This window comes from Thamnophis elegans, chromosome 10 (genome assembly GCF_009769535.1).
Source record: "Thamnophis elegans isolate rThaEle1 chromosome 10, rThaEle1.pri, whole genome shotgun sequence".
In the NCBI taxonomy this organism is placed as follows: Eukaryota; Metazoa; Chordata; class Lepidosauria; order Squamata; family Colubridae; genus Thamnophis; species Thamnophis elegans.
Genome location: NC_045550.1, coordinates 44,991,920 through 45,017,431, shown reverse-complemented (window position 1 = coordinate 45,017,431; position 25,512 = coordinate 44,991,920). Strand labels below are relative to the sequence as shown.

Below are 25,512 nucleotides of genomic sequence, written 5' to 3'. Positions count from 1 at the left end.
AAAAAAATCAGCATTAGATTGTTATGTTTAGTGATAGCTCCAAGCCAATGTCACAGCTATGGAAACTCTTAAGATATTGCTAAATTAGATATACCATGTTTCCCTGAAAATAAGACAGGGTCTTATTTTCTTTTGACCATTTTCTTTGGAAATAAACATTTGGCCTTATTTTTGGAGATCTCTTACTATTTTTTAGGTGGAGGAGGCAGTGAGAGTGGTCACCTCATGGCTGCTGCTGTGTTGCAATATTTTTGGGAGGGAGGGCTTATTTTTGGAAAATCAGGGTACACTTCATCCATTTTAGCATTTCATCTTAGCATGTGGAAGAATCAAATATGAGGAATTAATAAAAATTAGGATCTGACTTATAGCGTATTGTAGGCAGTATTTTTTCCATAAATTGTTGTGGTTTTGTCACTTCACCTCTTATAGTACTTTACTGACAGATAGAACAATTGACCAGTGGAACAACTTGCCTCTAGAAGTTATGGGTGCTCCAACACTGTAAGTTTTTAAGAAGAGATTGGACAACGTTTGTCTGAAATGGTATAGCATTTCCTGCCTCAGCAGAGGATTTGACTAGAACACCTTCAAGGGCCTTCCAACTCTGGTTGCTCTATCAGTGTTCAAGTGGTGGGATACGACCAGTACACCCCGGTATAGATGTACCAGTGCCTGCTGGAAGCACCAGGTACCATTCTGGTATGGTGCTCCAGAGGGCTCACCCACTCGCCCACCCTCCTTTCCTATATTTGAGTCAATTGGGGCTTCTGCGCATGGAGCGTATGGTGCCTGCATGACATTCCTCTGAGCAGCTGGAGCATCACGGAGCATCACAGGTGGTAAGTATGCATGCACATGCTGAGCGCGTGCTGCACACATGCATGTGGTGGATGCCTAGTCCTGTTGAACCCGACCAGTTGCACCGGGATCCGGAACCCACTGCTGCAGTGTTGATACAAATAATGATGTTTATGGGTGAACTTACGGCTACAGTTCTCCTGGGAATTCCAATTTAATTGACTAAACTAGGAATTGAGCAACCATCCTAAAAGAAAGCACTAGTACTTCCATGTTGTTTCCAACAAAGTTGCCCAGGCATGTCCATGAAATCAGCAGCATTTGATCTCAGCTTGAAGGAGATGTCACTTTAAGAACAAGGAGGAATGCTCTATCTCTTGCCTATTGCCATGACTTTGTAAATATCAATCTTACATAGCTATTCAGTTATAGAATATGAGTTGACCAACAAATATGTGACACACAAAAAACCATCCATGTGGATCAATTAAAAAGTAATCCAGATTTGTGTTTTACCAATTTCAGTTAATTCAGCCAGCACAGGACTTTACCCATAGAAGAAATACTGCTTCTACTATTATAAAGTTGGTAGCACAGCTTTTATCTTCTGTCTACATTGGCTGCCTCTTTAATGCTTTGACAGTTGTCATGGAAATATCTGAAATCATGAAGATAAATGATAGGTGTCCATTGAAAATGTCCCTCAGGGCTATTTTCAGAGCATCATTATCCTTTGCCTTTATGTAGAGAGATATAGCATGTGTATATAACCTCAAACATTGTAAAACATAACAGAGTGGTTTGCTTTTTATAAGAAAAATCCCCATATTCATTATTACTTCATTATGGCAGGCGTGGTTCTTGTAAAGAGATTTTACTTTACTCAGTAGCATCTTTCTGCAATGATCACCCATTAGGAAGTAGAGGATTGGACTAATGGTGTTGCTTAAAAAGGCAAAAGGGCTTCTAAATGCATAAACCAGCTTGATGAGAATGTAGTTGTGAACAGAAAGATCTCAGATCATTGTCTCAGATGCAATCCTAATATTGTGCATAATGTGATACAAAGGGAAAAGAAGTGAAAATATATTCAAACCTATGACAAATAATGAAGGCAATTTTGCATACATATATAGAAACCATTATCTATGCAAAAAGGCTGAAACATTTTGTAAGCACAAAACAATAATAATATTTGAATATGACTCAGGAAGCCATGTTTGGGGGGGCGCTACAACGTGGACTTGGAATATTATGTTGTTGTTATTTAAAATTTAATCTTCAATTTGATGCACAGTCTGAGACTGATAAAAGCTTAAAAATTTAAGTCCTAACCAAGAACCTAAGAGCTGCTAAGGTAATGTCTGACTATATAGACAGTTCTGAGTAAGGTGTGTTTTTCTTTTGTAAAGTCAGAATATTCAGGACAAAATTTCCATGTATCTGAGCAATACTTTGGGTATTGCTTCAAAGTCATTGGTCTCCGGATGCGCTTCAAGGTGCTAGTCGTTACTTTTAAAGCCCTACATGGTATAGGACCTGGCTAACTGAGAGACCGCCTCCTGCCATTTACCTCCCAGAGACCCATAAGATCTCACAGATTAGGCCTCCTCCAGATTCCATCTGCCAGTCAATGTCGGCTGGCGACCCCCCGGGGGAGGGCCTTCTCTGTAGCTGCTCCGGCCCTATGGAATGATCTTCCCGTGGAGATCCGGACCCTTACTACCCTTCCGGCCTTCCGCAAAGCGACCAAGACCTGGCTGTTCCGGCAGGCCTGGGGCTGTTGATTTTTCCATCCTAAGTGATGAATGTTGTGGAATTTTAATGTTGTTTTTATTTTTTGTATGTTCCCCCCTTCCTTTTTATTTGTAAGCTGCCCTGAGTCTCTTGAGAGTGGGTGGCATACATACCCCATAAATTTAAATTTAAAAAGTCTGCTATTAGTATTGATTCATCCATTGATTTCTTCTTCCACAATAGCTAAACTTCAATTTGCAGATCACAATATTTTGTTATTTTTCCTAGTTGTTTCTCTTCAATTCATATATCACCTTATATTATAATATCAATGAACCAGACTTTTTTCTTTTCCACAACAGTGATATCCAACATGTGGACCAGATGTCTGTCACTTTGGATTCAAAAGTCTCAAAAGATCTTGACCTGTTCATTTTCAATAACTTGTCAGTTTGGTCTTCCCGGTCATTTTTGTAGTTTTTGAACCCAAACTTCTGGCAAAGCTTCAATGTATGATATTGGCAACTTGATCATGAGGTTGTAAATAATCAGGTTGTGAGATTTTTTTGCAGCCATAGAGAAGGTGATCCACTGTTTTATCTTTCTGGTGGAATAAGTGAATTAATTGTGTGTGTATAAAAATTTATAACATTATCAAATCCTGATGAAAAAAATGGATAAGATAGATAGATAGATAGATAGATAGATAGATAGATAGATAGATGATAGATAGATAGATAGATAGATAGATAGATAGATAGATAGATAGATGAAAGAGAGAGAGGAGATAGATTCATTTCTGCAATGTCCAATTACCAATTTTTAATAATATATTAAAAAACATTGTCTTTTTCCAGATTTCTTAGATTTAATCATTTTAGCTAAATATGATGGTGGTCAAAGTCACAGAGAAACTGTTATATAGGTATGACAATAGTTGATAGGAAGAAATTCACACACTTTGCATTTTCATGTTGATTGTCAACTTTTATGTCTGTGGAGATTCTCAGTCACTCAGGTTATAATTGTCTCAAAGGTGCTTTTTCAAAAGGCAACTGGAACGTTTGTTTTTTTCCCTGAGAAAAACATTTCACTTCTCATCCAAGAAGCTTCATTGGTTCTGGCAGGAGAGTGTGGACTATGGAAGGATTTGTTCTGACAAGATGGGGTGGGGGAGTTGGAAGGATCATATTTCTTTGCAACGATCTGGTTGACTTTTACGTTTTTGAGCTAACACACAAAAGAAAACCCAGCAATCCTTCAAAATTGGAATTTTCTTTCTTATTGCTCTGGTTTCAGCCGCTTGTTGATTTCACTGGAAAATGACTAAAAACCTCATGTTTGCTATGGCACTCTCCTTCAACTTGATTCAGTTCCTTATGTGGCCACCTCATTTGCAACATGTTAGTGTTTCTCAACTTCGGTCAGCCCAAGTTGTGTGAACCTGGACTTCCAGAGTATCCTACGCTGGCTAAGGAACACATCTTAAAGTAGTCGTGGTTGACAACCACTGTCTAGGTAAAGAAACTGTATATGACTCTGTTGTTATGAAAAGAAACTGAATATCTTCCAGTTTAGATGTAATTCAGAATGAATAGTTTACAGAACAATTTGTTCTGTACAAGAAAAAGTAATGCTGATACTTCAGAATAGTTATATTCCCATTGGCAGAAAGTTTTATTCTACCTTTATGGGTTTTGACTCTTCTTGCCAAGATTTAAGCATTGTGCTATCATCTTGTGTTTCCCCCAAAATAAGACAGGGTCTTATTTTCTTTTGACCCCCCCCAACAAAAAGTGCTTGGCCTTATTTTCGGGCAGATCTTATTATTTTTGAGGTGCAGGAGGCGGTGAGTGTGGTCACCTCATGGCTGCTGCTATGTTGCAATATTTTCAGGGAAGTCTTATTTTCGAGGGAGGGATTATTTTGGTGCATGTGCTCAAAAGCCTGATTGAGTTTATTATCCAGGGAGGTCTAATTTTCAGGGAAACAGGGTAGTAGTTTCTCCACTATTTTAAAAGGAGCAGAATAGCATCTTTGAAGCTTATCTTCAAAGGATCAGCTTGGATTTTTTTTATCTTTGAAAACTAAGGACAAAAGAAGGTGGTATATCAATTACGTTTCCATATTGGTCAATGGAAGCCTTTTTGAAGCAACTCTATGTATAACACTCGACCAATGTTGAGTATACACAGAGTTGCTTCAAAAAGGCTTTTAAGATTATTTCAAAACATTGGCTGTGGGAAATGCTTATAGACAAAATGAAATTGGAATCTGATGATGCCATATTTTTTTAAAATGATCTAAACAAAAACACCCCTTCCCAACAACCTACTGTTGTAGACCCAGCTGATACCTGGAATTTACTTTAAATAATATCAATTATTATGATCCTCATTTCAATAGATACAGAATAGTCCCTTGATCCCAAGGCACTGAAACCCATGAATAATAAGTTAAGCAGTATTGGAGGGAAATCTGGAATATATGAGGCCAAATATGAAATGGGATCAAACAGGACTCCCCATTCTATTTACAGAGAATGGATTACGTTTAGCAGTGTCTATAGTTTGCTATTATAATTGAGCAGGAAGACATTCATAGGCTAACTGTGGAAATCTCATTCTTTAGAGGATACATTTTGTCGGATTGGTCTTAATTTGAATGTTGTGTTTTGGGAGGTATGATTTATGTGGTTTTTGGACAATTATTTGCAATCTTTTCAATTTATGCTTCTTAAAATGGAATTATCAAACTACCACTCATTATTCCATTTAATTAGTCAAAGTGGTATTGGCCAAATGCTTACAAGAAACCATTCATCCCATTTTTGGAAAAAAAAAGATGAAGCATTTGCTTCATCTACTTTTGCTACAATGTTGGATTTTAGTCAAATTTAAGGTGACCAGACATCCTGATTTTGGCGGGATATTCACGATTTATAACAATTTGTCCCATGTCCTGGGGCATTTTAAAAAAGTCCCGATTTTCTGGCTTCATGTTGAAAGCCCAGTGGATTTGCTTAAGAAATCCTAACTGGGGCAAGACAAAAGACACTCTGTCTAACTACCTCTCTCTCTGTCTCAGGACTTTCATTGAAGACATTAAAATGTTAAAGCAAAAAAAAACAAAAAAAAAAAAAAACGGACCCCTACTTTGCCTAGAGTAGTAGTGTCTGTTCCTTCCTGGATTTCCCAGAGGGGAGGGGCACGGAGGTTGGAGGTCGGCTCGTGTGGGAAAAAATGGTGGCTCCTCATTTTTCTTTGAAAAATGTTTCCCTGGGACTATTTCACCATTTTAATTTGCTCAGTTCTTTGTATTAACATCTACATCATTCTGGATTGACTTGGAGTGCCTGCCTGCTGGTAAGTGAGCTGGGTTTTTTGTTTATTTTTTTAATGTATTTTAAAATAATATTTTATTTATTGTGCATAGGATTTTTTAAAATAGTTTTATTCTGTGTGGATTCTTTTTTTAAATTGTCTTAGACTATTTTTTAAAAAGATTCTATCAAAAATAAATTGAAGTGAAACCATTTTTAAAAATTCTATGCACAATACTTTGAAATATATTGTGCATAGAATTTTTAAAAATAGTTTTACTTCAATTTATTCTCTGTGGAATAGTTTGAAATGTTTTACTTCAATTTATTCTGTGTGGATTCTTTTTTTAAATTGTCTTAGATTATTTAAAAAAAAGATTCTATCCAAAGTACAAAATACCAGCTGCAGTTATTCACTTAAGAACTGTGGCAAGAAAGGTGGTCACGTGATCAAAATTTTGGTGTTTGGCAACAGTTATAATTTATATTTGTAAATTGTAGTTATGTTGAAATAAAAAAAATATTACAATACTATTTTTGCGTTGTATGAAAATTTTTGTTTCTCCGTATAAAAATTTTAATCAAGCCCCACCCCCCACCCCTGGTCAAAGGTGTCCCTTTTTACCCATCTGAAAATCTGGTCACTTTAGTCAAATTCCATGTCTAGGAAAACTAGACAGTGACTGTGATCAATTGCAGAGTTATAACTTGATTAATCTCACTTGGATTTCTTAATTTGTTACTAAAAGGGGGGGAGTGAATCTGAATCTCATCTAATGTACGAATTGTGTGAAAAATGTGAAACCCTGCTTGGCAAAGAGCCAAATCAAATCATTAAATTTGTGTGATTTATGTTTATGTGATTTCCTTTGTTCCTTTCTTTTGAAACAAAAGAACAATCTGGTTTCCATAGAGATGTTACTTTCAGCAAAGCCATTTATGTTTGCATACAAAAATCAGGGTTTCAGTCTCCATTGACCAGAACAGACTTGTTGCAGATAGTAAAGCACTGTTGCCTGGTTTTATTGAACTATTTGTGTTTCTGACATGTGAAAAGATTCAATTTGTTGATGGGGGATATTTTCCTGATTTTTAGTAATTACCTCCATGTAGTTTTCTTGATCATATTATGGAAGCGATTTGCCATTGGCCTCTTCTGAGATTCCACCCCTTCTCTCCCCTCCCCACAGTTACCTATATTAACATAAAGGATTGCAGTATAATTAAAATAAATTAGTAGAAAATTCTGTACGGCCCTAAAACAGATCCACTATTTACAATAAGGCCAGACCATATGTTCTGCATCTGCAACAAAAAAATAACCAGGCACACATTAATTATTGCCAACTTGCTTTCTCAACAGTAGTGTGAAATCAGTAAAAAAAAGGAGTAACAAAAATAAGGCAAGTCCTGTTTTTCAAATTTAGCCCAGATGTTCATTCTAATCAATAACATGGTGACATCAAACCAAGGTGACTTTTATCTGTTATTCAGCATCTGAATATTTGTTCCATTACTCCCCCATGTGGTGAGATTCGAAATGTTCACATTGTATTCTACAGAACAGCAGGCTAATTTAAATTTGGGCTGATGGATATTCCCATAACTCAGATGAAAGTGAGGAGGTGGTTTGTTTGTTTGTTTTAGAATCTTGACCTCCAGTATATAAAAGGGCAAATAATAATTGTACAGCATTCTATTTACAATCTGAATAGGAATTAATATATGGTGCGTGTGTGTGTGTGTGTCCAGCTTAAGGAGGCATAGGGAGTTGACATCTAGAAACTTTTTCTTTGTTAGTTGACCTAGCGCCTAATAAGATTAGGATTGAAAAGAAAACTAAGTAAACTTATTTATTTTAAAAAAAATATTTTGCTTTAATATACAAAGTGTGGGAGGGAAAGGGAGAGGGTGTGAAAATTTGGGGAAGCAGAAAAACAGGTAAAACAGGAAAGAAGAAAAACAGATTATGTTACATGCAGCATAGAAAATCATTCAGCGCAATTTTTAAACACATAATTTGTGTTTAAATAATTTTTAAACACACAGAGAGCTGAGGTGGCACAGTGGTTAGCGTGCAGTACTGCAGACTATGTCAGCTGACTGCTATTGCAGTTTGGCCGTTCGAATCTCAACCGGCTCAGGGTTGACTCAGACTTCCATCCTTCCAAGTAAAATGAGGACCCAGATTGTTGAGGGCAATATGCTGACTCTGTAAAACACTTATAGAGGGCTGTAAAGGACTGTGAAGCGATATATATATATACTAGTGTTATTGCTATCATTCATTCTCAATGGGAATGATATTGACTTGTTTTTCCATTACACTGGTAGAGAGCCAGCTCAGGTACACACAGCAAACATATACAACATAACTGTAATTCAACATAGCAATCTGGGATTGTACTCTCTTTCCAACAAGGAATATCAATCTTTTAATTCAACCCATGCTTGATAAATCCATAATTCTTCATAAAGTAAATTTACAAGTTTGGTGTATATAATTCAAAAATTTAAATCATGTTACCTTTGAAATATGTATTGAGTATTTTATCACCTTATAGACATTAAACCAAAATCATTCAGTGGTGAGAACAGCCTATATTGTATAAATGTGTCCTCAATCATTTTACACTTCCAACAAAATGACTTAGATTGCAAACCCTTTAAACATTTGGCATACACGGCACATGGAAAAAGTTTTATTTTGCTGACTGTTCAGTGCAGGGACACTTGTTCCTATGATATGGGCTTGTCACACTATTTATTAGATGGGAAATTACTTTTGCTTTATATCCACATGTTTACAAAGTTTTAAAGATCTTCAACAGCATACCTAATGTTCTTTAAGATCCCCAGTTGTTAATTTAATAAGAGATGTTCCAACTCTTCAATCCATAGTTCTTGCAAATAGTGATATCTACTTTGGAGATTCTGTTTAATTATTGATTTAAAAAACACTGTAGACTTACAAGTCTTCAAAGCATATTCTAACAGTGATAGTAATTTTGAAGTTTTAGATGCCCTGAAGAGATTTATATCAAACTTTGAAATCAAGACATGTTGCAATTGACTGCCATTTTGAAATTTTAGGCAGTCCAAATTCTTCTTGCAAGAATTCAGATGGTTTAACTGAATAGCAATAACTTGAGATAAAAATTTTAACCATTAATGTGCCAAGGTCTTCTCCCTCCCCAATTTATTTGCAATTTTTTAAAGATGCAAGATTTAACAAAACAAACAAACAAACAAACAAAGCTTCTTCCAACATGTTAAAAACAAGAAAGAAATCAAGGAAACAATTGGTCCATTGCTGGGAGAAAGTGGCAAGAAGGTGGCAAGCAACAAGGAGAAAGCAGAACTATTTAACTCATTTTTTGCATCTGCCTTTACACAAAGGGATAAAAGAGTCCAACCTATCAAAAACAGCACCACAAAAATCAGATTACGAACACAAGTTGAAATAGGAAAGAAAATGGTAAGAGAGCATCTGTTTACTCTAAATGAGTTCAAATCACCAGGACCTGATGGATTACACCCCAGGATTCTGAAGGAACTGGCAGATGAGATCTCAGAACCACTGAATTATATCTTTCAGAGATCCTGGAAAACTACCAGAGGACTGGAAAAGAGCTGTTGTGGTTCTCATCTTCAAAAAAGGAAAAAAAAAAGATCCAGGAAACTACAGACCTATCGGCCTGACCTCAATACCAGGAAAGATTCCGGAAAAAATAATCAAACAACGAATTAGCGAACACCTAGAAGTAAACAAAGTAATAGCCAAAAACCAACATGGGTTTGTCAAAAACAGATCATGCCAGACTAATCTTATTGCATTCTTTGATAATGTGACAAAGTTAGTGGACCAGAGGAATGCTGTCAATATAATTTACTTGGACTTCAGTAAGGTATTTGATAAAGTAGACCATAACCTATTAATAGATAAAGTAGAAAAATGTGGGTTAGACAGCATCACCACCAGATGGATTCGTAACTGGCTGACCAACTGCACTCAACATGTAGTCCTCAATGGAACTGCATCTACATGGAGGGAAGTATGTAGTGGAGTACCCCAAGGCTCTGTTTTAGGCCCAGTACTTTTCAACATCTTCATCAATGATTTGGATGAGGGGAAAAATGCGGAACTCATCAAATTTGTTGATCACACCAAGCTGGCAGGAATAGCCAACATTCCAGAAGAAAGGCTTAAGATATGGAAGGATCTTGACAAACTTGAACATTGGGCACTATCTAATAAAATGAAATTCAATGGTGAAAAGAGTAAGGTTCTACATTTAGGCAAGAAAAACAAAATACACAGGTACAGCAAAGGTGGTACCTTGCTCAATATTGGTAACTGTGAGAGGGATCTTGGAATCCTAGTGGACAACCATTTAAATATGAGCCAGCAGTGTGCAGCAGCTGCCAAAAAAGCCAACACAGTTCTAGGCTACATAAACAGAGGGATGGAATCAAGATCACGTGAAGTGTTAATACCACTTTATAATGCCTTGGTAAGGCCACACTTGGAATACTGCATTCAGTTTTGGTTGCCACAAATGTAGAAAAGATGTGGAGACTCTAGAAAGAGTGCAGAGAAGAGCAACAAAGATGATTAGGGGACTGGAGGCTAAAACATATGAAGAACAGTTGCAGGAACTGGATATGTCTAGTTTAATAAAAAGGACTAGGGGAGACATGATAGCAGTATTCCAATATCTCAGGGGTTGCCACAAAGACGAAGGAGTCAAACTATTCTCCAAAGGGGAGGGTAGAACAAGAAGCAATGAGTGGAAACTAATCAAGGAGAGAAGCAACTTAGAACTGAGGAGAAATTTCCTGACAGTTAGAACAATTAATCAGTGGAACAACTTGCCTCCAGAAGTTGTGAATGCTCCAACACTGGAAATCTTTAAGAAGATGTTGGATAACTATTTGACTGAAGTGGTTTAGGGTTTCCTGCCTAGGCTGGAGTTTGGATTAGAATACCTCCAAAGCCCTTCGAACTGTGCTATTCTATTCTGTTCTGTTCTATTCTATTTCTCTTGTGAATAATTATAGAAATTATACTTGCATCCCAACATCTAAATGTGACTTGCAGCATTTAATGCAGGATATTTAAATGCAGGGCCTGTTTCTCGGCTATAGTGACAATTATTATGATAATTTTCTCAACTGACGTATGTATTTTTATAGTGTTTTTAATTGTTTTACAAATGTTCACCACCCCAAGTCACTTGGTTGAGATGGCTGGCTTTAGAAATTAATTAATTAATTGATTGAGTGATTCATTGATTGATTAATTATGGCTTGTTGCAGAATCAGCCAGATGTTTAATTGGATTTGGCATGTTTGTCTACCTCCAGAATCATCACTGAGGAGCTGGATAGATCAGTGTTGTTTGATGGTGTTGAAGACATCATCATAGGATGTCAGTTGTTCCAAGTAAATCTGCTTTAGCAATTGACTAAGATTGATTTTGTAAATGCCGATGGATGTTTATGGAAATTCTCAGTCATCCAGGTCCTGGTTGTGCCAAAGGTGCTTTTTCAAAAGGCAACTGGACCTTATTTTTTTCCTTGAAAACATTTCGCTTCTCATCCAAGTTCTTGTATGAGAAGCAAAACATCTTCAAGGAAAAAGAAGGACTAGATGCCTTTTGAAAAAGCACCTTTGGGTCAATGCTGATGGGATTTGAGTGGAGCTCCAGATGTTTTGGAATTGTACCTAAGGCAATTATTACTATTGATATTACCTTTGATTTCTTTTCCTTACAAATATTCCACTTGTATTTTCAGATCTTTGCATTTTGCAATTTTTCTCCAGTTCTTTCTCTTTTATTCTGTTGTCTCCAGCTATTGCAATATTCATTTTCCAAACTTTTGCTTATCAACAATTGCATTAAAAATAGTTAGTGGAACTAAGACCTGATTGTAAGATCTGAGTTTGAAAAATCAAACTACCTGCTCCAAAATAATTTTGATGAATTCCTTAGTTTTTAACAATTGTGGAATATCTTTCCAAAAGAGTAGGTTCGGTAGATAGTATTTCTCAATGTAATGTAAAGGATAGGGTAAAATAGAAAAAACATATTTACTTGGTATCATGCACATTCCTTTTGTGATAAAAATATGAAGAATTTAATATATTTAGTATTTAGAAAAGAAGAAGATATATAATCATACAGTTGAAATATTGAAGGACAGTCACACAGAAAAAGATAACAGGAAAGAAAGGTAGAACACACAGGAGGGGCATGGATGAGTATTTTATTCATTATGAGAGTTAACTCTACACTGAATATTCTCAGGAGGCAGCATATGATGTACAATCACCATCCTCTTTTGACAGTTCCATTTTCAGTAGCATCTCTAATGCAGACAGCCTTGCTAGCTTCATAAAAATGATTTATTGCACTGGATTTATAGGGATCCAAAGTGGTACACTTGGCACTCCCTTCCTTCAACTCTTCCCTGCAGACCTTACTAAAATGGGACAACAGATCATTCACCCCTATGTTCTGCTGTTTACACTGTCCACTAGCTGACAGAAACACAAGACATAATTCTGCACCTCAGCAATCTACTAAATGGCAGGATTTATACAATTGTATTTGATTAACTGAAAATAATCACAAGGCTGTGAACTCCATCAGAATTAACCATTCTTCGAAGGCCATGTGCTCTGATTGCTATATTCAATTTCAATTTCAATTTTAATGGATTTGTATGCCGCCCAATCCCGAAAACAGTTTAAAAAATATTAAAAGAATTTAAAATACAAGACAAAGTGAATTAAAAAAGACACAACATGCATTCGATCTTAATGGGGCTGAAGCTCAATCAAAGATCAGCAGCCCCATGCCTGCCGGAACAGCCAGGTCTTAACAGACATTCAGATGGCTGAGATAGTGGGGAGGGTCCGGATCTCAGGGGGTAGATCGTTCCATAGGGCCAGGGCAGCTACAGAGAATGCTCTCCTCTGAGGAGCCGCCAGACGACATTGTGTAGTCGACGGCACCCGGAGAAGGCCCACCCTGTGAGATCTTATTGGGCGCTGGGAGGTATGTTGCAGGAAGCGGTCACAGAGATATCCATGTCCTAGGCCATGTAGGGCTTTAAAGGTGATAACCAGCACCTTGAAGTGTGTTCGGAGACCAATAGGGAGCCAGTGCAGCTCATGGAGGATAGGTGTAACATGGGTGTATCTAGGTACACCCAGTATCGCTTGCGCGGCTGCATTCTGGACCAATTGTAGTCTCCGAACACTTTTCAAGGGCAAAAGACTCACTCTGTTTTATTAGGCTCTGATGATTCTTTATCTCTCTCTCTCTCTCTTTAATAGGCAAGTTTCAAGATTTCTGTCCAGTTTGTAAAACAATTCTGGTTAATACTTGGCTAGAGAAACTGCTCTATGCTGAGAAATTGAAAAATCCCAGAAAAGGCAATGAGAAAGTACTTCTGTCATGCTCTCAGGCAAACTGCATGAATATTACTAATAAATGCTGAGCTTCATTTAAAGGTATATTTAACCTCACTGTCAATATCTACTTTTATTTTTATGCTTTACGTGATAATAACATACTCCTTCGGGTATTTCTAATACACCTTGCAGTTATTCTCTGTGGATCAGTGTTTGCCATGTGTATTGTTGCAATTGTATCTTAACTTAATTAGACAGATGTTACACAGTATATGTGATCTCAGGGAACTACAAACATTAGGGTTAGGGAATACAAACAATCCAAACAAGCCATTTTGCAACTGTACTATATGCCTGTAATTATAATCATATTGCCAAATGCACAAACAGTTCCATGTAGGTCAGAGGTGGGTGGCTCCTGGTTTGGCCCAGATTGTGCGAACCAGTAGTGGTGACAGCGGGATGGTCTGCCCATCCACCCGCCCGCCTGGATGCTTCTGTGCATAAGCGGAAGCATCATGTGCGAGAACGAGTATGAGCGAACCGGTAGTGCTGGGTTTGGCAAATCACTTCTGCTATAGGTACACCTTTAAAAAAAAACTTCTCCAAGTTTTACATTATAACCTCCTTTTCTCAAAAGGAATTATACAGTATTCCTAGGCAAACAAGAATTTTCCTTGGCGGAAATATTATCTTCTGAGATACATTTCCTGAAGAAATCTTTCAAATGCTACCACGCTGAATTATTTCTTGCAAAAAGTATTGCTTAAACAAGTAGGAGAAAACAAATTCATGTTAAAGCAGTTTCCTGGGTTTTAGCCACATGGGGGCAATTCGTATGAAAATAGGCTTTTATTTGTTTGCCTTGTTCTTTCTTCTTTTCCAAATTGATGGATTAGGCGCTGTCCCCACTGTCTTGATTTCTGTCTGTAGTGTCAAATGATAGCCCGACATGATAAGCCATGTAACTCAGTGATATCGCCTACTTCACTGTTGACACTTGATACTGCAGCACCTTTAATGGATATGGAATTGAGCTAGTGCTGAAACTGCTCATTCCCTGATGCGGAAGAGAAAAAGCACTACTTTTCTTGCAAGTCACTTGTTCAGAGTTGGGTCAGTGCATCTGGCTGTGAATGCATCACTCTGTTTCCTCTTCTTGTGGCACTTTCCCATCAAGTCATCATTATGAGTTATTTCCACTGAAGTCAGTTCAAGGGAGTAAGCATCCTCTGCTTGAAAATTGCTAAATGTCTTTTCTCATTCTGTTCTCCTTTTCTTTCTCATGTAGCTGTTTTACTATTATTAATTTAAAAAGAGGCAGGAAAATATATGTGTGTAAAGAGAAAAATGTACGAAGAGACTCAGAAGGAGAGAGAAAGGGAAGAAACATTTTTAATTATTGGAATATACAGGTGTGTCAAACTCAAGCCTCGGGGCTGGATCCGACCCATGGGGTGCTTTGATCTGGTCCATGGGGCCAACCTGGAAACAATGAAGGACTAGCCCATGGTGCCCCTGCCAGAGAAAATGGAACTCGAGAGCCCATTTTTGCTGGCAGAATGCTTGGGCTGCCACAGGCACCCCTGACACAAGTGACATCAAGCTGGCAATGGCCACCCAGCCCATGCCTACTCTGATCCCCCAAGGTCAAACACAATCCTGATGCGGCCCTCAAGTAAATCGAGTTTGACACCCCCGGAAATATAGTCTTGATGGAATATGACTCTTATCCTGGAACAGCTTCACTACTGTGATATAAACAAATAAAATGGTGAAAGAAAATATTATGATGTTGGTGATGGGATATGACTGAATGTTTTCTTTTTAAATATGTTTAACTCATTCACAACAAACTTTCACCAGGCCTCTGAGTAATATGAATAATATGAAAAGCCTTGATAAAACTAATCATAGTATAGAAGCAAGACTGTATCATTATAACATCCAGTATTGGTTTCATACCAAGTTCAAATTCCATATGTTAGTACTTAAATACCAGAAATCAATTGCAAAAAGAACATATTAGAAAGAGATTGAAGAAAAATCTTAATATAGATGTCTGTTTAACATCAAATAACTTAAATAATGTCATTTGGTCTGTTATTCACCCATGGCTTTCTGGTAAGCTAAATATCATATAGATGTAGAACTGTTAGGGTAATAGAAGTGATTCCATATCTAGCTGTTTTGAAATCACATCTGAAATATTCAAATATACTTTGTTGACATCCAGTTGGCTGTGATGTAAAGTAAGATAAATATTAAAACTGGAGATGTGAACCTGCAGAACTTTATAAGGAAATTACTATAGATCTCCTATTATTATACTTCTTTTCCACCCACTTAATAATAAGCAGAATCACTTTATTATGAAGTCTCATTCCTAACCTTCATGGCATTTCAGAACAATGTGGTGTCTAGTAGTATCAAAAGCTACCAAGAAGCCCCAGTGCATCAGGAGACATGAACTGTTCCATGTCCAGTTCTCATAAAAGTCATCTAACAGGAAACCAGTGTACTCCATTTCATGCTCTGGAAGAGCAGGCTACTTAAGAAAACTATAGGCATTTGTGATTCCTTCCCATTTGATTTTTTCCCCCAACACAACAGTTGCTGATTACACAATAACCTCGAAAGGTGCGGGAGCAGAAGAAAGGGGATGCTATGTAATTTTTAGAGTACTGAAGCCATCGTTGAACAGAGCAGCGCAGCAGCAAAAAGGCAAGAGATGTTTTTCCTTCAGAGAGAGTAGAAAGTGCAACGAAACAAAAGTATAGAGATTCAGCAAGAAAAAGCCAAACTTGGACAGGTGAAAGGGATCTACATGTTAGCAGTAACAACAGAGAAGAAAAAAAATCACAGAGAAATTAACACAGAATACATTCTGTAAGAGAAAAACATTCCCATGTATTAATAACAGTGAATAGTCCAGAAGTAATAATAATAAAGTGTGGAGGCAATTGTAATAGTAATAATATAGAGATAATAGAAGCAGAATGCTGTACAGATATAATTGTAATAATATAGAATAATATATGGTAATAATATAGAAATAACAGCAATAAATAAGAATACGGAATAGAGGTAATAGGAAGCACACATATATTTGCAAATCTTATACATCAAAAGTCCAGCACTTTTTTTTTAACCTCTCTTGAGTTTGGGTCAATCTAATTGAATATGGTTTAAAAAAGAATCTTTAACATATATCCAAGTCAGAAATCTGGATGAAATGGATCTAGATAATCTAGTACAGTGCTCTACTTGCAATCCCACCATTTTTGGATTGTCTATCCTAAAAAGAGAAAATTGGAGACTGATTAAATAAGCTGGATCTAAGGATGCCTCCTCAGGACCATATCTATCTAACTGATCCAGCAGCTCACCATGGGAAGTAGTATTGAAGTAGTTTGTACATTGGTGGTATAATACATCTCAGAGAACATTTTATTCATTTTTTCTGAATCAACAAGCCAACCTGAATCCCACATGAATTTATAGGCACTATCACACCCATTTCCTTCGACACCATCCATGCAAAATCCAATCAAGAGAAACCAAGAGGTTTTATTCATGAAATCCTACTCAGGAACTTACAATGGTCTGCAGCCAGATATTCACACTAGTTGCTTCCCAAAAGGAACAAGTTACCTTAAAAAGCCCACTGGAACACATTTCCCTGGTGCCAAAAGAGTATAAAAATGAATCATGACCTTTAAAGCAATCCTGAATAACATCAAGATCAAGTCTATAATTTCACAAATAAAATGGTGAAACACTTTATTTTTCATTTTAAATTATTAATCATTTAATGGTTATACAAATCTTCCACATATTCTACCAAGCTTCTCATACGTATTCAAACAGCAGGAAACAAGAGATTCTATATCAAGTATAATAACTGCAGAATTACAGTGTCAAATTTATTGACCAAAAAGATAATGTCCCTGAAAAAAATAATATTAATTGAGGTGGTATGGGTGTATTTTCACAGGTTCTTATTCAGCCACTCAATGTAGTTGTTAGCCATTCTGTGGCCTATATTTTGGGCAAAAGCGCCTGTAATAAATGTTACAACACCATGAAAAGCATTGTCAACATGTTCATGTGTTACCTCAACTCCTGCTTCCCTAAGACGGGAAACATACATAATTCCATCATCCCTCAAGACATCATATTGACAAGTCATGATATATGTAAGTGGTAAGCCCTGAAGCTTGATGTCCTCAACTAAAAGTGGTCCGCTCCTTGGATCCAGTAAATCTGGATATTTGTGTCCAGTTTTGGAATTTCTATGTGATGGGTCAGTGTAAATGTGGCCTTTTTTAAATCTTTCAGGGAGCCACTTACTCCAGTTTACAAACTGAAACAGATGGTTGAACTCTGCAGGAACATGTTGGTTGGTCTCTAAAGCTTTGGAAAAAGATTCATCTGATGTAATATATTCACTGAGGAATCTTATTACTAATGTTTTAGACAGAATTGGTATGTTTTTATTATCCTGATAGGATGGCAATTCTAGATCAATACTCTGAAGACCAGGATACAATAAAGCTTGAATCTTGAATTTAGTTCTGACATCAGGGTCATCTAGAATCTAGAAAAGAAAAGTATTTATTAGAAATATTTTTCCTGTGAAAGATGGACTATTTAATATGTTTCATATTTCATAATATAAGCAAAACATCCATTAAAATTTCAAAGTTTATACATTTATATCTCTTATTCAAAATTATAGGGGAAAACCCTAAATGATATGTTTTCACAGTATTTGTAATCTGGCAATTTTCTATAGCACTGACTTTTGAGGAAAATTGCAAATAAAATACTGGAAGATATGTTACTTTGATGGTATTGTTCATTTTGCTTTATTCTTGAAATGGGGCTGAAGTTACATTTTTCACAATGAAATAACCATTGCAAGGTGCTGTCTAGTGGATTTCCTCCTGAATCAATTGTCTTCTTGGGCTCATTTCAACATGGTAGATGGCCTATATGGACTTCTTGCTCCGGGCAAATCAGCAAACTAAAAATCTAGGACTTTCTTTTAAAATGCTAGATATCCACTTTTACCCATCTAATGCGAAAAGGCCCAGCAGTTGCCCTGATTGCTAATTGCTGCAGCTAGTTCTTATTTATACCCCAAGGTGATAGACTACGTGATAATTTCAGGTAGTCGGGGTTCAATCAACATGCATAATTCTATGATCCTCCATTTTGGATATCTTAGAAGATCCTGAATCTTTCAGGGTTATTAAAAATTATGACTTCCTGCTCTTAGGTGTACAGTGTGAAAAGCCCCAATATAAATAAATTAATCGATACCAGATTTAAAAAGGTGGTTTTCTTTGATGTAGAATTTGTTTGATTTTTTTTAAATTCCTGACTTACTTGTGTGCTAAATGATCAATAAAAATTCTTTCCCTTTTACCGACTAATTCTAATCTGGTCTCTTTTGTCAGTAGAATAATTAAGCTTCATAGGAAGTCATGCTTTATGAAAGCTATTAAATTATATGGAATAATCTGAGACATAATAATCTTTAACTTTGAAAAATACCAAAAATATTGTAAAATGTAGATTTTAGTCTGTTAAAATAATTTGTGCACTGCATTTTATACATTTAAATATCAGTATACCGTCTTCCAATCATATTCTGTTTATTTAGAGTTTACAAAAAGTATAAAAAACAGTAAATAAAAAACTACATTAGTTACCCATTATAAATACAAAATAATACTTATAGCCAGAGTTCCCTCTAAGCTGCGCGTGTGAGCGGCCATGCAGGTAACAAAGAAACACCGCGCACAAGTTTCAAACTGCAGCGCAGTGTTTTTTAATGTCTTTAAATGTGACTGAAAATATCCCCCTTCCCTCTCTTCTGAACTCTGATTTCTGATTGGTAAAATCAAGGAAGACTCTGCCTGGAGACCGATGATGCTGCAGAAGGGAGAATTCCCATTGGTCCTCTGGGGCTTCGTCAGTTCCTGGGAAAATGGCATTTGCTGGTTGTAGCCTGCGTTTCTCTGCACATCTGGGGTTTCTCAGGCATTGCCTCATCTGAAGTCCCATTCTAGGCTCAGCATTTTTTCTGCGATCCCTTCGCTTTGGGGAGAGAGGGAAGCAGCATGGGATTGGACTGCCTGAGCCAAAGGGGTCCACGGGATCTTGAGACTTGATTTTTGAGCAGTACCAATCCTTTCCACTCTTTCCTTTTTTTTCTGTCCTTCTTCTAACTTCCTTTCTTTTTCCTTTCCTTTCTCTTTGACTTTCCTTCTTTTCCATTTCCTTTCCTTTCTCCTTTCCTTTCCTTTTTCCTTTCCTTTCTCCTTTCCTTTCCTTTTTCCTTTCCTTTCTCTTTTCCTTTTCTTCTTTTCCTTTTCCTTTTCTTTCTCCTTTCCTTTCTCCTTTCCTTTCCTTTTTCCTTTCCTTTATCTTTTCCTTTTCTTCTTTTCCTTTTCCTTTTCTTTCTCCTTTCCTTTCTCCTTTCCTTTCCTTTTTCCTTTCCTTTATCTTTTCCTTTCCTTCTTTTCCTTTTCCTTTCCCTTTCCATTTCTTTTTCTTTCTCCTTTCCTTTTTCCTTTCCTTTCTCTTTTCCTTTCCTTCTTTTCCTTTTCCTTTCCTTCTTTTCCATTCCCTTTTCTTTCTCCTTTCCTTTCCTTTTTCCTTTCCTTTCTCTTTTCCTTTCCTTCTTTTCCTTTCCTTCTTTTCCATTTCCTTTTCTTTTTCCTTTCCTTTCTTCTTTACCATTTCCTTTCCTTTTTCCTTTCCTTCTTTCCCATTTCCTTTCCTTTTTCCTTTCCTTCTTTTCTATTTCCTTTCCTTTTTCCTTTCCTTTTCTTGTTTCCCATTTTCTTTCCTTTCCCTTCCCCTCCCCTCCTTTCCTTCCTGGGGATCTGAGGGAGAAGGAGGGGACCCTTTTCCTCCCTGCCCCCCTCCCAACATCTGCTCTGATGTCAATTATGGCTAAAAAAAATTCAGGTGCTCAGGCATGAAAATGTGCTGCTCGAACACTATACTTTTCCGCACACATGGAAAAAAAATTAGAGGCAACATTGCTTATAGCACAGCATATGCAATTAAGTATAATTTAGCAACCAATAACAATATATATTGGCCTTCACTGTACCAGTATGTGCTATTAATACTCATTAATTACTTTTTTGTTTATGAAAAAAGATTAGAAAAAGATTAATGAACGAAAATGTCTCCTTCAAACCCCATTCTTACTCGACTGACACCACAACAGCATTTAGTCTTTCTGATGTCCATCTTGATAAGAGGTCATAGGATTTCATGGCTGTGAAAAATAAGTGGCAAAGCATGTTTTATTACTCTTGCAATACCAATAGACAGTGCATGCGTCAAAAGCAATATGGGACAAGGTCTTTAGACTACCACAAGAGTGAGACTAGCATGTCACCATAGAAAACTAAGAAACATCAAGCTCATTTTATGAATAGCAGAATTGTTTCTGCCTCGTGTTCATGTGAGGTTTGAACCCCTAAGCCTACAAGTTCTAATGAGCTGTTTTCAGTTTCTTTTGGGAGGGACTTTCTGGGAACTTTCCATGAATCTCTACTCGAATGTTTCCCAATCTTAGCAACTTCAAGATTTGTGGATGCCAGTGCCCAAAATTTTACTGGATGAGGAATTCTGGGAGTGGAAATTAATGTTGGGAGCATCATAAAATTATTGAAGCAGGATAAATGGTTCTAATCTCTACCATTCCGGGATTCCTTAGAATGATGATACTTCTGCTGCGGCTGCCAAGAAAAACTACCAAAATAGAGAAGCAAGTAGTCAACAGGAAGTGAATATTTTTTTAAAATGAGTTTTAAACATTCCCATCTTTAGGTTGATGTAGGAATACTTTTACATCGATTAAGCAGTTTTAGTGTACCTGGGGTATGTCCTCCTTCATCTTTGTGAAGCTCAATGCTCTATCAGATATGAAAGAAGTGGGATTTTTTTCTAATGGGAAACTAACAAGGTAACAGCCTCCTTTATGTCTGAGAATCCCTACATCCCATAAATATCTCTAGGAAATGAAAATAATAGGATGGCAGCAGCTTAGTACTTCATTTTCCCCTGCTGCTCAGATTACATTGCAAATTAAAATTGGCAAGCAGATAAACTGGCAAGAACTAGAGAATTTGGGCGGCACAACCTCATCAATTTACCTTTTGACAATTGCGAATCTTGTACCTAAAATGTGATTCATTTAATGAGAATCATCAGGATGGTCTTAAAAATTCATTAATTAACCACTGACTCAAGAATGTGTCTATCTCTGTTATCCCTCAATGAAAGCCCTGGGACGTCAGAATAAATAGATTCATTTTTTATTTGAGACCCACGGTAGTGGAATAAAATAATTATGCTTACTTGCTGATCCTATACACCATCCACCTCCATGGATGAAAATCACTGCTCTTTTCAAGACATCTGACTGCTTTGTAGGAATGTAAAGACGTACTGGAACATGGCTAAATTCTGTGTCTGTTACAATGACTTTTTCATCAGATATAGGAGGTGTATATGTAGCAATTGTGTGCAGATTTAGAACATCCATAAAGTGTCCAACACCCAACTTCTCCACAATTGTGGCCTGCAAAACAAAAGAAATGTTAACATCCTTGTGCTAATCAAAAACTTCATAGTACTCTAAACTCCATTTCTTTTCTGTAAACAAGTGTTTCTCAATCTGGCCAGTAATTGCTAGGGGCCAGACAGGTGATCCATCAGAAGGGGCTCAGGGAAGAGCAAGAAAGCACCTGACTGGAATCCACAAGGACCAGAATAACAATACGATTAATGAGCTAATCTAGCACTCATACAGTAAATACACTGAAAAAGGCTGATATGCACCAGACACAGATGTGAGGGAGGAAAATATCATGAAAGTATCATGCAAAAAAAAAAAAAGAATTATTTTTGCTTCAAAGTAAGACCAGCATCTGTTGCCTGGAGAGGACCCATGAGATTTCAGAATTCCTCTGAAAGGAATTCATGGTTATGGAGTCCATCATTTTAGGGACCTGCAGATACTAGAAATACTTTAAAGAAATTCTGTAAAGGGAGAGAAAACAGGGAGGTAATAAAGTAATAAAGACAAAAATAATAACAGAGAATATGAAATATGAAATCTAGCCCTCAATAATCAGAACAAAGAAAGATTCAAAGTTAAAAGCTAACTATACAAACTGTAATTATATCAAAATGTAATAGAATAGAGAAGGAATTAAAAATATAACGGTCCTGTGATTCATGATCTAATGACCACAGGGGGCCGTAGAAGATAGATATAAAATTAATAATTTATTCTAGTTAAATGACTTGTCATCACTTTCCCTATTCTTTGTCTAAGAAATTCCTAATGTTTTTGACTATTCCCATGCTAAGATATTGTTAACTAGGTGCTACCATTTGCCTATCCTAATAATGAAACTGTTTTCATAATCCTGGTTTAGGGTAGGTTTCCACACTTAGGAATGCTGTCTGAATAACATAGGAGCCGAACGAGGGTCACTGAAAGCTCAAGTCCTGCTATACGGCATCTTCTACAAGGACTCAATTTATAACACCTTACCTAATAAAATATCTGGAAAATAGTGGCCTTTTTCAAGTGCAGCTAATATTATCAGGTCGATATGAAGTAGTTTCTCTGAATGTGGACAAATTCTACCATCCTGTATGTAAAGTTAGGCAAATTGACCACTGTTAATCCAGCACCAATCCAATATATTATTCTGTCTGCCTTTATTTTTATTTTTTTCTATTATTATTGTTGTTTTTAATGCACATCTGTGACCATAATAAAAATCGATTGAATACTTAGGAATGCTGACAAGCACACCTAGAACATTTGCGCCTCCAAGAGTTATTACATTTTTATTTCAGCTTTTGTTTCCCCTGAAAGGTGGGTAATATGAGTGTCCCTCCTTGTGTTATCCTCACAACAACCTTCTGGATTAAGAGTGAGTGATTGGTTATGATGTGACCTCCGTGGACAAGTGGGATTTTGAATATTGTCGAAATCTATCACCTTAACTTTAGCTGACTTTTGGAACTTAGAAGGTAGGTATACATTATAGCACTAGGATAATCAGCCACCAATAGCACAGCTGCTCCAAGGACATCATATTTGTTCATTCAACCTATCCACAAAACAATTTTCTCCCGATTTTAATCATTTTAATCATTAAGTCTTTGTTTACATTTCTCAGAACAAACTACTTTACTTTACTCTAGTCTATTTCCACCTAGTCTTTGAATGGTATCTTTCTTCCATTTCTGACAAATGACTCTATTCTACTTTTTCTCCTGGCTTCTTTTTATGCCTTATTCTCATGATCTCCTACAACATGACAAGTGTTTCAGGTAAAGGAGAAACACTGATCTGAGAAATACGTTTGTATGGTAAAATGTCTTCAGCTTGTACTTAAAAACCACTGAAATGGTCAGAAAAAAAAACACAAATGTAGAAAAAGGTTTTGCAGTTGGATAAAGCAGAAGTGAACTCTCAAGAAAGATTATGAAAAGATAGAAGGAGCCCTCTAGGACTAATGATTTACTAATGCTATATCTTCTACTTAATATATAAGGCAAAAGGTACTCTGGGTAGGACAGAGGGGAGGGTATTATTGCTATGGGACATTGTTATTAGACTACACTTGTAACATTACTCTATAAATGGCACTTGCCAAACAGGTAGAATAAGCTTGGCTCAAATCAAATCACTTGCTGAAAAGGACAAAGTACTTGTTTTATTTCCCTTTGCAAGCACCCACAGGTAGATGAAAACTGATAAGCTGCAAATTCAGTCCCAGCAAAGATGTTTGCATAACTCAACAGAAAATTAGAAGGCTGCTCATGACTAATTCCTTTCAGTGCACTGAGTGGACATGAACAGCTAAAATGCAGAAACAATGTATATTAAACAATGAGTATTTACTCTAAGATTTCTCTATTTGGGATGACTTGTGGAGGCCAATGAAATGCAAATAAGGGTTTCCCTTTCTGTATGCAGGCACAAAATAATGTAAACAGAAAAAATACCTTAACTGCATTATTAGTTAAGCATTGCAATCTGGAAATAATGAGGCAGTGAGAAAAGACTGCAAGAATTTACTCAGTTCAGCAGACAGATACGTAAGATTAGAAGTGAAAGAAGTTTCTTTCTCTCCCCCCCTCCCCCAGCATTTGCCTGGAAGCACAGAGCCTATTTTATTCTGGATCAACCAAGAATTGATCCATTAGTAACAGCAGGAATTGATCACACAGCTGGTTTCCATGCCTAAGGCTGGTCTAGAATTCACTGTCCCGGTTTCTAGCTTAGTCCCTTAACCACTAGACCAAACTGGCTCTCTGTGGGTCTGAAAATACATTATATCCAAAATAAAGAAAGCATCCTGCTCAGAGTCTAATGTTCGGGAAGAAAATATTTTGTAAAAGTATAAATTTCTAAAAAATAGAAAGGCAGTTGCTCCTGCTTCCATTATACTTTTAATATATGAGATTATATCCAGAAAAGGTATACAAAAATGCATATAGTAAATTCCACCTCTCCCATTCCCCCACCCCCAATAATATTCAGTAATTGCTTTTAGTATGACAAGGCTTCATTTTACAGATTGTTAGTGTTCTTCATTCTTTGTTGCTGTTTTCTCCGGAATTATCTTATTTCCTTAAAAGCACAACTTTTTTCACCTTCAAGCATTCTCAGGCATAAGCATAGAAAATGAATGTCTTAACTTACCACATGAATTAAGCTTCTAAAGCTAGCATCTAAAAGCATCACTTTCCAGGGTTCCTCCACATTCTCTGGTAAAGGCTGGTAGATGTAGTAGGCTATCAAAGTTGAAGCTACCAGAAGGTAGAAGAATTTTCCTCCCATCTTCTACTCCGTCTACTTTATTCAACTCTCACTTTCACTGACTAATCTCAGGGGAATTGTAATAGTGACAAGTCAGCTGATCAAGCCTTTCATTTGATCTGAATAGGAAAGTTAGAGCCAGAGGCACTTTGTTAAATATTTACCAATCTTCAGTTGATAAAAGACATTTTGCTTTGGTGATTACAGCCTGAGGCAGTTCTTGAGTATTAACAACCTTTTTTTCACAGTGAAAAAATTAGTGGATCAGAGAATGCTGTCAATATAATTTACTTGGACTTCCGCAAGGCATTTGATAAAGTAGACCATTACCTACTACTAGACAAAGTAG

At 36.7% G+C, this 25,512-nt stretch overlaps 1 protein-coding gene across 1 annotated transcript; it reads right to left on the bottom strand.

Moving 5' to 3' along the window:
* Window positions 1-17,152: 17,152 nt before the first annotated feature.
* On the bottom strand, window positions 17,153-25,216 carry LOC116514216 (arylacetamide deacetylase-like). The gene is made up of 4 exons (XM_032225690.1): window positions 25,047-25,216; window positions 21,674-21,896; window positions 21,012-21,064; window positions 17,153-17,882 (listed from the first exon to the last, which is right to left on the bottom strand). Exons 1-4 carry the CDS (start codon window positions 25,182-25,184, stop codon window positions 17,274-17,276), a joined length of 1,023 nt encoding a protein of 340 aa, XP_032081581.1. The 5' UTR covers window positions 25,185-25,216; the 3' UTR covers window positions 17,153-17,273.
* Between the last annotated feature and the right edge of the window lie 296 nt (window positions 25,217-25,512).

Bases quoted from the DNA above. Each gene is read 5' to 3' on its own strand.
- LOC116514216 (XM_032225690.1), bottom strand. From the start codon at position 25,184: ATGGGAGGAAAATTCTTCTACCTTCTGGTAGCTTCAACTTTGATAGCC. The intron at 21,897-25,046 runs GTAAGTTAAGAC...TTTGTTTTGCAG, and splicing joins TTAGAAGCTTAATTCATGTG to GCCACAATTGTGGAGAAGTT. The intron at 21,065-21,673 runs GTAAGCATAATT...CTATTTTGGTAG, and splicing joins ATGGTGTATAGGATCAGCAA to TTTTTCTTGGCAGCCGCAGC.